Source organism: Macrotis lagotis, chromosome 3 (genome assembly GCF_037893015.1).
Source record: "Macrotis lagotis isolate mMagLag1 chromosome 3, bilby.v1.9.chrom.fasta, whole genome shotgun sequence".
NCBI lineage: Eukaryota > Metazoa > Chordata > Mammalia > Peramelemorphia > Peramelidae > Macrotis > Macrotis lagotis.
Genome location: NC_133660.1, coordinates 174242991 through 174257853, shown reverse-complemented (window position 1 = coordinate 174257853; position 14863 = coordinate 174242991). Strand labels below are relative to the sequence as shown.

General features: G+C 37.2%; 1 protein-coding gene and 1 long non-coding RNA gene across 3 annotated transcripts in view; one reads left to right on the top strand and one right to left on the bottom strand.

The window, feature by feature from the left end:
* Nucleotides 1-636, bottom strand: part of LOC141517980 (uncharacterized) — a 62318-nt gene extending 61682 nt beyond the window's left edge. The window contains exon 1 of the long non-coding RNA XR_012477039.1: nucleotides 459-636. This is a non-coding gene — a long non-coding RNA (uncharacterized LOC141517980). The remainder of the gene's footprint in view (nucleotides 1-458) is intronic.
* Nucleotides 637-779: 143 nt separating this feature from the next.
* UCHL1 (ubiquitin C-terminal hydrolase L1) lies at nucleotides 780-14099 on the top strand. 2 transcript variants are annotated; one of them, XM_074229544.1, is made up of 9 exons: nucleotides 787-932; nucleotides 1075-1086; nucleotides 1666-1794; nucleotides 5560-5710; nucleotides 8524-8609; nucleotides 8699-8746; nucleotides 9380-9446; nucleotides 9788-9846; nucleotides 13618-14099. In XM_074229544.1, exons 1-9 carry the CDS (start codon nucleotides 900-902, stop codon nucleotides 13702-13704), a joined length of 672 nt encoding a protein of 223 aa, XP_074085645.1. In that variant the 5' UTR covers nucleotides 787-899; the 3' UTR covers nucleotides 13705-14099. The 2 variants fall into 2 exon arrangements, with proteins under 2 accessions (XP_074085644.1, XP_074085645.1); XM_074229543.1 differs by having other exon boundaries at nucleotides 780-932; nucleotides 1075-1794.
* Nucleotides 14100-14863: the final 764 nt, after the last annotated feature.

Sequence of the window (14863 nt, the reverse complement as noted above, 5' to 3'; positions counted from 1 at the left end):
TGTGTATGTATGTATGTATGCATATATATATATATATATATATACAATTATGAGTTGTTTTTTTAAGGAAATTGGGAACATTTTTAAGCCTAGGTTAGGAGGCTCTTCTTTAACATAGAGTAGGAGTAGGAGAGATGGCTTTACAATGGAGATGATGGGGGAAGAAAACATAATAACAATAGTGTTTATATAGTTCCCTGTTTTGTGCCAAGTGCTTCACAAATGTGCCATTAGAAAGCTCACATCAATCCTGAGAGGCAGGTGCTGGTATTATTTCCATTTTACAGTTGAGGGAACTGAAGCAAAGAGAGATTAATTGACTCGAGCAAGGGCAAACAGCTGATAAGTGTCTGAGGTTGGATTTGAACCCAAGTGTTCTTGACTCCAAGGCCCAGTGTTCTACCCACTGCGCCACCTACCTTCCCTGGCCACCTTCCTTAAAAAAAAAAATTAAATACCTGTTGACTTTGAACCTGACTGGAAGCATCGGGGCATGTGACCGTTCATCCTCGTATTGGGGATGATGGCAAATGGACTAAATCATGTTTTTCTCAAAGATCAGGGGAGGAAAGACACACACCCATACCACCTAAGCACCCCGAGGGTGCTCATCAGCTTTCCATTATCTCACCAGTGGAAACGGACGCGGCACGGTTTTGGGGGGCCGCCTGTACCACTGGGCTGGAGGGAGAGGGGGGTGCGCGATGCCGGCGTTCGCTGTGCGGCTCTGTCCCACAAGGAAGGCTGCCCGCTCCCCCCTCCGCGATCGGCCACAATGAGTCCGACCAGCGGGATATAAGGAGGCGCAGCCGGGCGGGTCCGCTGGCTAGCTCGTTCGCACTTGGCTGTTTGTCTGTGCGCTTCCCTTGCGCTCGAGCCTCGGGCCGGAACGAGCGAAGATGCAGCTGAAGCCGATGGAGATCAACCCCGAGGTGAGCGGCAGGTGCAGAGCTGCGCGGTCTGGGGGCCCGGGGCTCCGGGGGTGCCGGGGCGGGGCGGCCGGCCGGCTGTCTGTCTCTGCCATCCCTCCCTCCATCCCTCCCCGTTGCCATTCTCCTTTCTTGTGCGTTTCAGATGCTGAACAAAGTGAGTGATGGCTCCCGTTAGGATTCTCCCTCCTCCTTCTCCTCCATCTAGCGGTACCCGGCTCTGACGATGTTTTCAGAACAGCCGCAATCTGCCCCACCCAATCCGTTCCGGAGGTGGGCGATGGGGGGCGTCCTCCTCTGCTCCCCCCTCCCCATCCTGCCAGACCCCCGGTGACCCCAGCTGGTAACTGCGATGCCAAGGCCTAGGATGGGGGGGGGGGTAGCCTGATGGGGCGGAGGGGTTGGTGGGGGAGTACGCCGCAGGAGGCTGGCGGATACACTCCCCCCACCCCCGCCCCCCAAGATGCAGTCCAGAACATTCCAGTCCGCTTGGGATGCAACAGCTTGGAGCCGGACACGTGTGGGAAGCTCGGATCTTTGTGCTGTGTCACTGCGCCCCGAGAGTGGAGAAGGGCGGGGCCCTCCTCTCCGCCTGGACTTGGGGGGTTGGCAGCGGTGGGTGGAGAAGGGCAGTGCCCGAGTGAGGCGGGGAGAGGGAGCCCTTGACTCCTGGCTCCACTCCAGCCCTTACGCAGGCCCGGGCGGTGGGGCTGGTTTCTGGTCTCGTCTCCCACAGGTGCTGGCCCGCCTCGGGGTCGGGGGTGACTGGCAATTCGTGGATGTCTTGGGGCTGGAAGAGGACTCTTTGAACTCCGTGCCATCCCCAGCCTGTGCCCTGCTGCTGCTGTTTCCCCTCACTGCCCAGGTAGGAAATCAGGGATTTGAATGACCTACAATAGATGCTTTTTCTTGAGAAATGTTGGGGGGCGGGGGTCTTAGCTAGAGGAAAGAATATCATCTATTTTTGAAACTTAAATGAGCAGAAGCTGGCATTCTGAGGATGGAGAAAACAAAGGGTGTGCCCTGGGGGGAGGGAGGGCGATGAAATGAAGGAGGGGGACTCGGGTAGGAGGAGCCTGGCCTTGCCATCCTTTCGAACGAACATACCTAACCATGCTTAAGGGGGTGCAGCCAAACTTCATAGAATGAATAGCTATTTTTAGTTGCTAATCAAGAGCTCTTGCTTATCAAGAATGAGAGAAGATGCTGGGCCTACTCTTTGGGCCTCAGTTTCCTCCGATATAATATAAAAAGGTTGGACTAGCTCAAAGCCTTCCCTTACCAGTTTCTAAAATTCTGCCTTGGAAATGCATCATCCACTCAGAAATTGAGAAAAAAAACTTATTCAAAAGTAGTTTTACCCCTTTCTTTCCCCTCCCCTCATCTTCTTGGACTGGCATTTGTCTTAAAGCTTACTTCTAACATTTCTCAGGTCTCTCTCTGATTTTTGTAACATTCTTAAAGATGGAAGGGGAACCATCTTTTATGCCAGTGGTTCAATCAATAAAGAGAATTTCAATCCTCGTATAACTATTCTGTTAATGGCTCTGTGAATGAAACTGCCTTCTCTTTGTACAAAATGGAAGGTCATCATTTAGCAAAATAGTGTAGGTGAATTGTAATGCAGATTCTCAAACTCAGTCTAAATCAGCAGTTTTTTAACCTGAGATCTATGAATATCTTTTAGAGAAGTATTTTATACTAGTATTTCACTATAATTGGTTTCCTTTGTAACTCTGTGTATTTTATGGATTTCAAAAATATTTTGAGAAGGGGTCCACAGGCTTTACTAGACTACCAAAGGGGTAAACACTCTTAGTTCAAGACCTGAGCTTCTAATTTAAGCTCTCAACTTTACCTTTGGGTCTGAAATTATATTGCTGCCTCTTTGGTGAAGCCTTGATGATGACTTTGCCTACTTTCCCAAATAAACTTGTCACTTGGCAGTTTAGACTGAAAGGACATTTTTAGAATAATACTTTTCAAAGCTTAGGAAAATATGCTCTCTCAGTAAGCAGTGAAGTTTATCATGTTTCAGATACCTTACTATAAGTACAGATAATGGAATAAAATATTTCACAATAAAACCAAAAATAATAGGATAAGCTAGTTTACATGAAAATGTAGCACTCCCCTGCCTTCTCTCACCATAATGGATCAACTGATATATATGAGTAGATGAAACTCTTAAGGATCCATAATTTTTATTAGTATGAATAATCCATAAGAACAATTGAACCATTACTTTTGGGATTGCTATGACTCCCAATTTGTTATTTGGTGGTCAACGTTCTGGTTATAAGCCTCTTGGTGGTGATCCTTGAGGAAACCCTCAAATGTGGGGCCCACATTCAGAAACTTTTTAGCTTGATAGCAAGCAAACTTGAAAACTCAAGGTCACCAAACTTGCTGTATCAACTGTCTGAGAAGGTTACATAAAATGATGTTTCTAATTTTGTTCTTTAGGCAGCAATACAAAATTGCTATTATTGATACATTGTGAAGATAAGATAGCCTTTTGGAGAATTTGGGGGGGTAAGATAAAATAATATTTCTTGACAGATGCTGAACATAAGCAGAAAGGAGGTTGCCAAATAAAAATGCAATTCTCACGCTCGTTTCTGAATTGATTTTAAAAATACAGCAATGTAACTTGGCCATTCAAAATGGTGGTATAGCTTTTAGTCCTTAGATCAATGATACTGAATGACTCATGTTTTTTGATAAGTACTTCAGAGGTAAACTTTAGGGGTACATTGATCTATATTTTCTCTTCAAAGGCATAAACTCATCTGATACTCAAAAACTTTTAAACAATACAAAAGCTAACTTTCAAATCCACCTTTTCAGAAAAAAAGAGAATGTTCAAATAGGGATCATACCTGTTTTCTAGCCTTGGATCTACCACTAAGTGATCTTAAATGAGTAGGCCTTCTCTACATTGAGGTCAAATTTGAACTCGAAGGTTCTGCTAAGCTCTAAAAATAATAATTATGTAATGAGATTTGATAGAGACTTAGTTTTTAGACCAAGATGAATTACTTTAGTGGGAGTTTATGATGCATGTCCTTTGATATCAACTTGGAAAATGAATACACCACTATAATATGGTCTTTAAGCAATATTGTTTACTGCAAGACTTCAGTAAGCAAAGATAGGATAGTGTTATCCAAACTCTTCTAAAATTATTTGGATTTCATGCGAATCAGTGACAAGATATTAAATAGTATATCCTTGACTTCCAGGTTATCCATGAGGGTTTTTAAAACTAAATCTATTGCTTAGAAAGTTAGCTTGCCATGTGAAACTCAGTAAAGTCAATTTCTAATCATGTAATTAAGCCAAGAATCAGACCAACAAATGTTAATTTGGTTAATTTGCAGGAGTAGCTTGTACTTCTACAACAAAATCTCACATTTCTTTTACATTTAAAAAAAAACAGGATTAAAAAATAGGATTGTGTTTTTGATACAAATTGTAAAACGCCAATAGAAATATTGGAAGGATGTTATGTTCTTGGAAAATTCATTGTGATGTGAATATAACCATTATTTCTTAATTTAGTTTTATATATATATAAAATATATATTATATATATAAAACATATATATATATAGTTGTATGTATGCATATATACAAAAGTCAGTATTTATGTTAATAGCTTTCACTGTGTATATGGCATAGTGATAGAGATCTGACCTGACCACTGAGTCAGGAAGACCCAGGTTCTCTGTCACATACTAGGTGTCTGAGCCTAGGGAAGTCACCTTCTTCATGTCTCCATAAATCTCTGTTAAGACTGTAAAGAAGCACCTTTTCACCGGGAGTAACCCAAACCAAAGGAGTCACAGATCAGACAGAAACAAAATCTCAAGTCTACTGATAAAGAATTAAAAGCAGTATTTAAATATAAGCAGATGTTCTTCACTTTAGAGTTCTACATGGAGGTGGATTAAATTTCTTCTCTTTCCATTCTACTACTCCCCCCAAAAGAGCCCTCAAAACTGTATAAATCTGAATTCATATGGTCACAGGGTAAAACCAAATAAATGATATGGATACAGAAAGGAAAAAAATCTTAAAGATTTTAATGTAAAAATTACAAATATTCATGGACTATCATAAATGATATTGTCTCCTTAGAATCAACTGCTCCTAATAGAAATATTTTTTACCTATTTGTTTGCCTAAATTGATAACCTTATAACAAATGGAAATATTTAAAATGTATTTTAAATGGAAATATAGATGTGCTTAGGATTATAACTGTAAAGTAATATATCTTTAGGAATTATAGCCAAACTCCTTACTCTTGAGTTCATGATGTAGCTAATATTCTAGGCCAAAGGTGGCAGTGGTGTCTAGACAAAACCTTGGTCTTGTGTCTAATGCAGCTGGTGCACTGCAGCATCAGGGTGGGGCCCTGAGTAATGCTGTCAAACCTGGGTTAGGGGAAGGGCTGATGCTGGTATTACCTTGAGACAATCCATTTCCATGATCCTATCCAGTCTTTACAACTAAGTAATTAGGTAAATTTCCAGTTTTAAGTTTGAAGACCATCTGTCATTACCTGTGATTTCACTTTGAAATGTTGTGCACAAAGAACAGATGTTGATCTTCATGTTTATAGCATGAGAACTTCAGGAAAAAACAGATTGAAGAGCTGAAGGGACAAGAAGTTAGTCCTAAGGTGTACTTCATGAAGCAGACTGTAGGCAACTCCTGTGGCACCATTGGTCTCATACATGCTGTTGCTAATAATCAAGACAAATTGAACTTTGGTAAGTGTGATTCCCCCTCAAATATTCTTGCTTCATCTAGAACAGGGCTCCTTAGCCTAGCATCCATGCTTTTTTAAAATGTTAATAACAATTTAAATAAAATTGATTTGCTATATTTTATTTTATACATGCAAAAACACAAGTTCTACTAGATTGTCCATAGTAAAAAAATGGCTAAAAATCTTTGATACAAAGGTCACAAGCATATTTTATTTGTATTTTAAGTATATATTTAAAAAATATTGACCAGAAACCTTGTTATGAACTGCCAGAGTTCATTTAGGAAGATCTAACTTGGTAACCTATCTGTGACCTCTCTAAAGGGAATTTGATTCCAGTATATAATTTTGGTAATTAGTGTCCTCTAGCCTTGGCATAACATGTAAATGAGAATTTGTAACTCCTTTCTAAAAGACCTTGCCTTTATTGAAGGCATGATTTGGCATTTTCTTGGTCTATAGTGAAGAGTTCAGGGCAGGGGACAACCAAGGAATGGTGAAAGGTACTATAAATGCCCTAGCTAAGATTGAAGAGCATGTTAAAAGATTGAAGTGGTGGCCTCAGACACTTAATAGTTACCTAGCTGTGTTGCCTTGGCCAAGCCACTTAACCCCACTGCCTAACAAAAAAAAAAAGATTGAAGTGGGCAGGAGAGATATTTTCTACTATCTAGTAAAACTGTTTTGGTTGCTAGTAACCATAGTAACTAGTTGAGGAAATAGAGAAAATAAAATAAAAGCAGAGTGAGCTAATGTAGTAGTATATCAATAGACTAACTCCTCTTGTGGGATTTAATGGAAACAAGCAACACAGAAGCTGTAAACTAAATGATATTAAAGTAAGCCCAATACATATGGGAACACAAGCCCTTGTTCTCCAATGAGGGTTTTCCAAGCTATTTTCGATCCAAATTTTGAAAGTTTTAAAGAGGTGAGCATAGCCAAGTATTTATAAGATGCTTCATACATGCCTAATGTTGTTCCCATACTGTCTTGGACTGGGGATACAGTCCTTAAATCTTGAGGAGCTTGCTGCAGTTGGAGATTCAAAACTAATGTAAGGGAATTCAAATTTCATAATGGAAGGTCTAAATGTACTTTTGGACAAAATTTGTCAAGTCATTTATCAAGTATTAATCCTCTATACATGGGAACAATGCTATGAATTGAGAATGCAAATATAAAAGCCAGTATTCCTTTATTTTGGGTTACTATGCATGTAGCGATAAACTGACACTGATGAAAATAACCAAGACTAGCTATTTCATGTTCATAATTTCACTGAAACACTGGTATAAGTGATTCATCTTGCAAGTGAATACTTTGATCCCAGAGCTCTCTTAGTGCTTATAAGGTATTATTTGTTCAAAAATCAACTCATTATGGTCCTCTCCACTTTCATTTTTACTCTCAAGGGCAACACTGTCATCCAACTCATACAGGCTTCCAATTTAGGTGTTATTGTCTTAATTGGCAAGCCCCTGAATATATAGTCGTTTGTCAAGTCATACCAATTTTACTTTTATGGACTATCTCATCTACACCCTTTCCTCTCCTCTAATCCTGTCACCATTGTGGCACAGGCCCATTACTCAACTATTTCAGTTGCCTGCTGATTGGCGCCTCTGCCACAAGTTTCTCCCTTCTTCAGTCTGTCTTTCACTTAACCTGCAAATTGATCCTCTAAAAAGATCTGACTGTCACCCTCTATTCAATAAACTCCATACCTAATGCTACCAGGATAAACTATAAAATCCCTCTGTTATGCTTTTAAAGCTCTTTGTAAACTGATCCCTCCTACCTTTTCAGTCTTCTTACACTTTACTCCCTGCCCTGTGATGCAATGACACTGCTATTCATTATACAAAACTCTCTCACCTCTACCACCTGGCTCCTTCACTTCCTTCAAATTCTACATTCCACAAGAAACCTTTCCTGACCCTCCCCCCCATCTTAATGCTAGAATTTCACATCTTGATGACTCTTCAGTTTACTTTATTCATATGTAGTTTTTTTGCATATTGTCTCCCTGATTATATGTATAAACTCTTAATTGATGATGTTATCTTTCTTTGTATCCCCAGTTTTTATCACAGAATCTCACTCAGAAAAAAGTATTTTATAAATGCTTATTGACATAATAAAAAGCTATAGTTGCACACTACTTATCTTCTAGAATAAGTCCTTTAGGTTTAATATTTTCTTTAACTTCTGGCTCTGCGTATGCTCTTTTTCCCAACAGGTAGCTTTTGAGATACCTGGAAATTATGGGCTACCTTCAGGTAGTTCCTTTTTCCTTGAAGCTGCTCATGTTGAGACCGGGATCTTTGAGAATGAGCCCTTTAGAAGACATTTCTTCAGGGTTCCTTCCAATTCTGAGGTTCTAGGTCGATCAAATGAAGTTACTGAGACTGTTGGCCCATAGTGGTAGAGAAAATGAATTACACAAGACTGAACAAAAGGAGGATATTTGGAAGTAGCAAGATTTGCCTCCTCCACTTGGCAGAGTCAGTCTGTTGCAACCAAATAAGTTTTAGGACTGGGGAAGACATTAAGCAGTCTTGTCAGTGAATGTAGCATTTTAGCCTTACTCTGTGGTAACTATTAGTGGCAGTGAAGAAAATCTAGTCCACTTTATCTTAATAATGATTTGGTTCCTTGCTAGACTCTTCAGTCCTTGACTCAGAGTCAGTATATTGTTAATTAATATTTTCAAGCCTCTTGCCACCATGTTAAGTTCATCTTCTATTAAAACTGGCACACTTCTAGTCTCTTACTAAGTACTAATGTGTATCCTTGGCTGTTTGTTTCTAGATGATGGGTCGGTTCTGAAACAATTCATATCTGAAACAGCAAAGCTGTCTCCTGAGGACAGAGCAAAGTACTTTGAAAAAAATGAGGTAGGGGAAATTAAACAGCAACTTGTGCACATACATTTTGATTATTTGCTGAGCTAATAGAATTTTTCCTTTTTTTTTTTTTTCTTCAGGCTATTCAGGCAGCCCATGATGCTGTTGCACAGGAAGGCCAATGTCGGGTAAACTCAGATCTTCAAATCAAGATTTCTAAGCTATCTAGGCTCTAGTTCATGAGAATCAGTGTTCAAAAACATTTTTACAGGTTTCCTAGACAGTTTTAAAACTCAGCCAAGGCCAGCTAATAGAAGAAAAAAGTCTACCAGAAAAAAATTCTCATTTTTCTTTATGAGAATAGCTTTCATTCAAAGTCTGGGTGATAAGTAATACAGTTCCTCATAGAAGCAATTCACTGTTTACATCATAGAATGATTTACTTAGCATTTATTCTCCTGACTGTCAACCCTAATGTGGTATCCAGCTATGCTGTCCCTGAACTAAAGCATTTAATCATAGTATAAAGGAAATACTTTTTTTTTTACAAAGGGATTAGAACTCTGTATAGCTTGAAAACATCAGTTAAAATTCAATCCAGTCCTTCCTAGAATTTTTCTTGGCAGAAGAACACCTCTCTTACTAACAGTCCTTTTCCAAAAACAAACAAAATCTTTCAATATTGGTGGTATTAAAATTTCTAAAATATTTGCAGTTCTGAGCAGAATTCTGTTTGGTGATATAGAAAATCTACTGGTTAAAAATCAGGCTTACTTAAGCCTAAATTGTGAAATTCACATTTTTATCTGTTACTTCTTTAGGTAAATGATGAAGTGAACTTCCATTTCATTCTTTTCAATAATGTGGATGGCCATCTTTATGAACTTGGTATGTCTTATATTAGAATAGATTTAAAAAAAAATTCAGGACCAAATGTTGATGTAAACTGACACTGAAATGAAGCTTTGTGTGTGTGTGTGTTAAGACTGATTTAGATCTATTATTAGTATGTTATTAGTGCTTTGATTAATACTGGTGAAGCCAAGAATAATAGTTTTTTTTAAAGAGGATTATATACCTGTATATTTAATGGTATAGTTAGCTCCTTCTACTGATGCAGATGGTAGCATTTCAGTGATGCCAGGCAACTATAAAACTAAGTAATGATCACAGTAGTCAATATGTTAGTATGTATTACAAATTCACTTTGCTGGGTTTTTTTCTTCTAGATGGACGAATGCCATTTCCTATAAACCATGGGTCTACTTCAGATGACTCAGTACTGAAGGTATGACCTAAGTTATCTCAAACTCCAAAATTAGGGGGTTTTCCCCTTCAACAGATGGAAAAGAGAATAATATTCTATGGATTAGGGAATCACCTTAGGGTAGCAATCTAGAAAAACATTTATTTGATGTCAAATCTTTTTAAGAAGTTATATATTGAATTTTTTTATCCTATAGTCATTTCTTAATTACTTGTGAGTGGTGAGTTTCACTTCCTTCTCTTCCTTCTACCTTTTGGGTAGTATACTTGATCTTTGAGACTAAGATTATTCATTTATAGAAGTCTTAAAGTAAATCTACCACTATCCAGACTAAACCATACCATGTGGTGAGACTATGGCATTATTTGGCTATAAAATATGAGTACTTAATCAAATGGTTAATAATTTCTAGTACTAGATCCACAACCTTTAAGGTAATGTAGGCATGAAAACTAATGACCTTTTTTCCTGGAGGATTAAAGGGACCATTTAAAGATAACAGGTTTTGCAAAGTTTACAATTTAGGGCACAGATTTTAGAGGATTATAGTATCTTCCAATATGTTGAAATTTATAAATATATCACAACCTTAAGTACTACATTTATAGGTGACATAGGAGAACATTAACTCTTCCCAATCACTGAGACTATTTTAATCTGTTGGAATCTGAATTTTATTATATTCTTAACAAATACTAAAAGAAATAAACCAATTGGAATAAATCTCAAAGTAAAACCTTAAAATTAAAAATACACTTTAAAAATAATATCACAGTCTATTTCTAATATTTCTGGATAAGAATACTTTTTAGTTTTTGCAAGGCAATGGGTTAAGTGGTTTGCCCAAGGCCACACAGCTAGGTAATTATTAAGTGTCTGAGGCCAGATTTGAACTCAGGTACTCCTGACTCCAGGGCCAGTGCTGCTACCACCTAGCCACCCCAAGAATACTTTTTTTTTGATATGTTATTGTTTGATCAATTAGTCATATCTGACTTTGGGATTACATTTGGGATTTTCTTAGCAAATATGGTTTGCATTTTCTTCTCCAGTTCATTTTACAGATGAGGCAAACAGGGTTAACAGGGTCATATAGCTAGTAAGTGTCTGAAGTAAGATGTGAACTCAGTTCCTTCTATCTCCAGACTTATGACTTTCAGTTGTTCTACCTAGTTGGACAGGCATATTCTTTGTTATACAATCCACTAATGTTTCACTTTTAATTAGAAAATAGAAGCAGATTAAAAATATCCTTTTTCTGTTCTTCAACCCATTCATTCTGTCCTAACTAAAAATATTTAGTATCAAGTCCTCATACTTTGTGATCAGAGCAGATATTAAAAGTAACAAACTTTCATCATTTGTACTAGGGTGGATATTCAGATTATCTCCTATTCTGAAATGTTATGATTTATGAACTAGCAGCCCAGTGCTAGAAAGGCATGTTCAGATTTCTTTTTATATGGTAGACTTTTTATTAACAAATCTCTAACTATACTTCAACTGAACCATCATGTACAATTTTATGAAATGGGAGAAATTTTATTTAAAGACCCCATCTGTTGAATTTTATGGAATGTCTATTATAAAAATGACTCATTTAGAGTTGAAGAAAAATAGTTTTTTCTTGGTAAAAATTTTCATCCTAATCAGGAAATAGTTCTATAATCAGTTGAAAGTTTATTTAACAAGTTATGTACTGATTCATTACCCAATACAATTCATTAATCCAAATTTTAGAATACTTGTGTATTGGCTTATTAGGAAGCTGCTTACTTGATTAAAAGTCAGTTATTTTATATAAATTTACTTATACAGTGAGTATCCCTCTACATTATTAGCTCAAAAAAATACAGCATAAGGGGATTCCATAAAAGATCTTAAAGAGATTAGATGCTGAAATATCCATTATTTGCTAGGAAGAATTTAGTTGTCAGAGTTAAAACAAACCAGGAAATGTGGGGAGTAAAGGTGGGATTTAATCACTGAAATATAATAAATTATAAATTGACTCTGTAAAATGGAATACCTAGGACATTAGTGCTGTGACCAAACCAAAAATAATGAATCTTGTCACCTAAACATTTTGATGCTAATAACAGCCTGCATATTTTTATTATAGTTTTAGAGCTGAAAAGAGACCTTATAGGTTAGTCCAATACCTCATTTTAAGAGATGAGAAAATGAAGGTACAGAAAAGGTGGAATAATGAGGTTTCAAACAGCTGATAGACTTTCATGTGGTAAAGATCACACCAGAGGAGAGAAGTAAAAGAATTTTGGATTGGAGAAAAGGTCAAGCAGTGGAGGGGAGATTTTAACTTTATATAAGACTTTATATAAGAAGTAACTTATAATAGAATTCTCCAACAATAGATACATTTATTTTCCTGCCACCTACTTGTAGGTAGAACACAAGATGATATTGCTAATGTATGTTTTCTTAAATCTGTAATGTCTTATTTATGACTGTAATTTCAAAGTAATGATTCTGACATATCTTTATACATATATATATATATATACATCTTGAAATGAGTTTAAATCAATTCATAAAGTTTTAAATATATTTTACTATATCTGATTACTTAAAAATTAATAATAATAGCATTTATATAGAGCTTAAGGTTTGCATATTACTTTGAATATCTTATCTAATCACAACAACCTGTAAGGTGGATATTATTATTGTTATCCCATTTTACAGATGAGGAAACTGAGATTTATCCAAAGTCATATGGCTAGTATATGTCTGAGGCAGGAATCAAACTCAGGTCTTCCTGATTCCAAGTATGGTGACTTCAACCAGAATAATTGATCAGCACACATCCAGATTGGTTAGGGAGTAAGTAGTAAGTTTTCCCTGATGACACTTAACTAAATTATGACACAGTGAAGAAATAATAAAAATGGACTAATATCTTAATCCTTTCTTAATATTTCTACTTTATGAAGTCCCATCAGTACATATTTCCAGGTGCAGCCTAACTACCACCTCTACCTTAATATCCCTAAATAACTTTTTCTTCTAAATTACTCAGCATATTGTCCCTTGATTTGTATTACAGAGTTTTGTATGCTTATTTCTCCTACTAGATAAGGTCCTTGAGGAAGAGGGTCCTTGTCATGTTGATCTTTATATTCTCTATAATGTATAGCATATCAGTTACCCAGGTGCTTAATTGAATGAATGACACAACCTTTCTAGGCTTCAGTTTGCTCATCTTTTGAATAACAGGGTTTCATTCTCTCGTTAATAGCTAGCTCTAAAACTCTAAACTTCTAAAATTAGAAAACTTATAATTTGATAAAATTGCAGAAGTCTTGATGTAGACAACTGGGAAGCTTAGTGTATGTAGCCACTTGTCTTGTAGGCATTAGAATTTCTCTAGAGAGAGACTAGTTTTGCCATTTACAGCTGGGTTAAAAACAAAACTGAAAAGTGGAGATGCTCCTACTCTTTCTTCATTTCTCCATAGGAACACTTAAAAAAAGTTTAGAAATTATAAATATAGGTGAAGGTGTAAATATGGAGGAAGGGAAAGGGCAGGGACCTTTTACTCTTACCAAGTGGTATAAGTCTTCTTAAATAAACTTAATATGTTGTATGGTCTCACCCTCTTACTTTGAATTCAAGTGTAAGATTTATTGGAAAGCAAGGCAAGCTTTCAATTGATAAAAAGCTTGAGGCATTAGATTCTATTAATTTTTGTTTTCTTCCAGTGATACTGCAGGATACTGTTTTGATGATTTATCTGCTACTGAATCTTAACTCTGAACTTGTTTGTTGCAGGGGGCTGCTGAGATTTGTAGACAGTTCACAGAACGTGAGGAAGGAGAAGTTCGTTTTTCTGCTGTGGCTCTCTGCAAGAATGCCTAATGTCTTCATGGGAAGGATTTAACTCATTTCTTTCCTTAGCTTTAAAGCACATGCCTCAAAGTGCAGTCAAAGATGCTTCAATACTTATGACACAGCTGTTGTATCTTTCTGGTTCTGCAGAATTGCTCCTGCCCCAACCACACCCAAGTAATGTCAGAGCTTAACTTTTAAGTTTTTGAGCAAAGTTTGATAGGAACTCTTTAAGACACAACATATGTCTGAAGGATTTCCCATTTCCCCCTCCCTCTTCCCTGGGCTCAATATTGTGATGTCTTGTGCCCTGAGGAATATCCATTGCTTTCTATAGCTAGTTTAACTTGTGCCTGTAACTTAAGCCCCCAGTTGTGGTTTACATGTATCCAATATAAAAGAATAAAAGTTTTCTGCTGATTAAAAAAAAATAAGTCTGGTAATTCCCTTTAAAACTAATAGAATAGGGGCGGCTAGGTGGTGCAGTGGATAAAGCACCGGCCCTGGAGTCAGGAGTACCTGGGTTCAAATCCGGCCTCAGACACTTAATTACCTAGCTGTGTGGCTTTGGGCAAGCCACTTAAACCCCATTGCCTTGCAAAAAACCTAAAACAACAACAACAACAAAAAACACAAAAATAATAGAATAGACTACACTGAGAATTAGGGTCTTTTTTTTGATAAGTTAATAGATGTTAAGATTCAAAACTAGGTATAAGTTATAGCTTTTGTGTTACGCTGCCAATTTTGTTCAGTTTACATTAATTCTATACACCTAAGGATTTCTCCATTGAAGTCAGTCGCCTTTGTTTTAAGCATTTTATTTTTCCTCTGGGCATGATTGGACTGAATTGTCAACAGAGCAGTTCCTAGTTGGGATGAAAAAATTGCCCATCTTAGTTTGAAGTTTAAAAAAAACACATTGCTGACACGTAAATTCAGTGCCCATAGGCAAGTCACTTGATTTCCTTGGGTCTCAATTATCTCATTCATGAAAGGGGGTCTAGACTAGACAATTTATGAATGTTCCTCCTAAAACCTTTTCTGTGATCTATGAAAATAGTGGAGAGAGATGATTCTAAATGACTCTACTTTCACTCAGTTTTCAGCTTGGAATTCACTTATTCCCCCATGCTCATTTAATACCTTTTCACATATTAACCAGCTCCTATGCATTCTAAAACTTTTC

Excerpts from the sequence above, each read along its gene's own strand:
- UCHL1 (XM_074229543.1), top strand. The coding sequence starts at position 1,393 with ATGCAGTCCAGAACATTCCAGTCCGCTTGGGATGCAACAGCTTGGAGC. Across the intron at positions 1,795-5,559 it reads TGTTTCCCCTCACTGCCCAG|CATGAGAACTTCAGGAAAAA; the intron begins GTAGGAAATCAG and ends TCATGTTTATAG. Across the intron at positions 8,747-9,379 it reads CACAGGAAGGCCAATGTCGG|GTAAATGATGAAGTGAACTT; the intron begins GTAAACTCAGAT and ends TTACTTCTTTAG.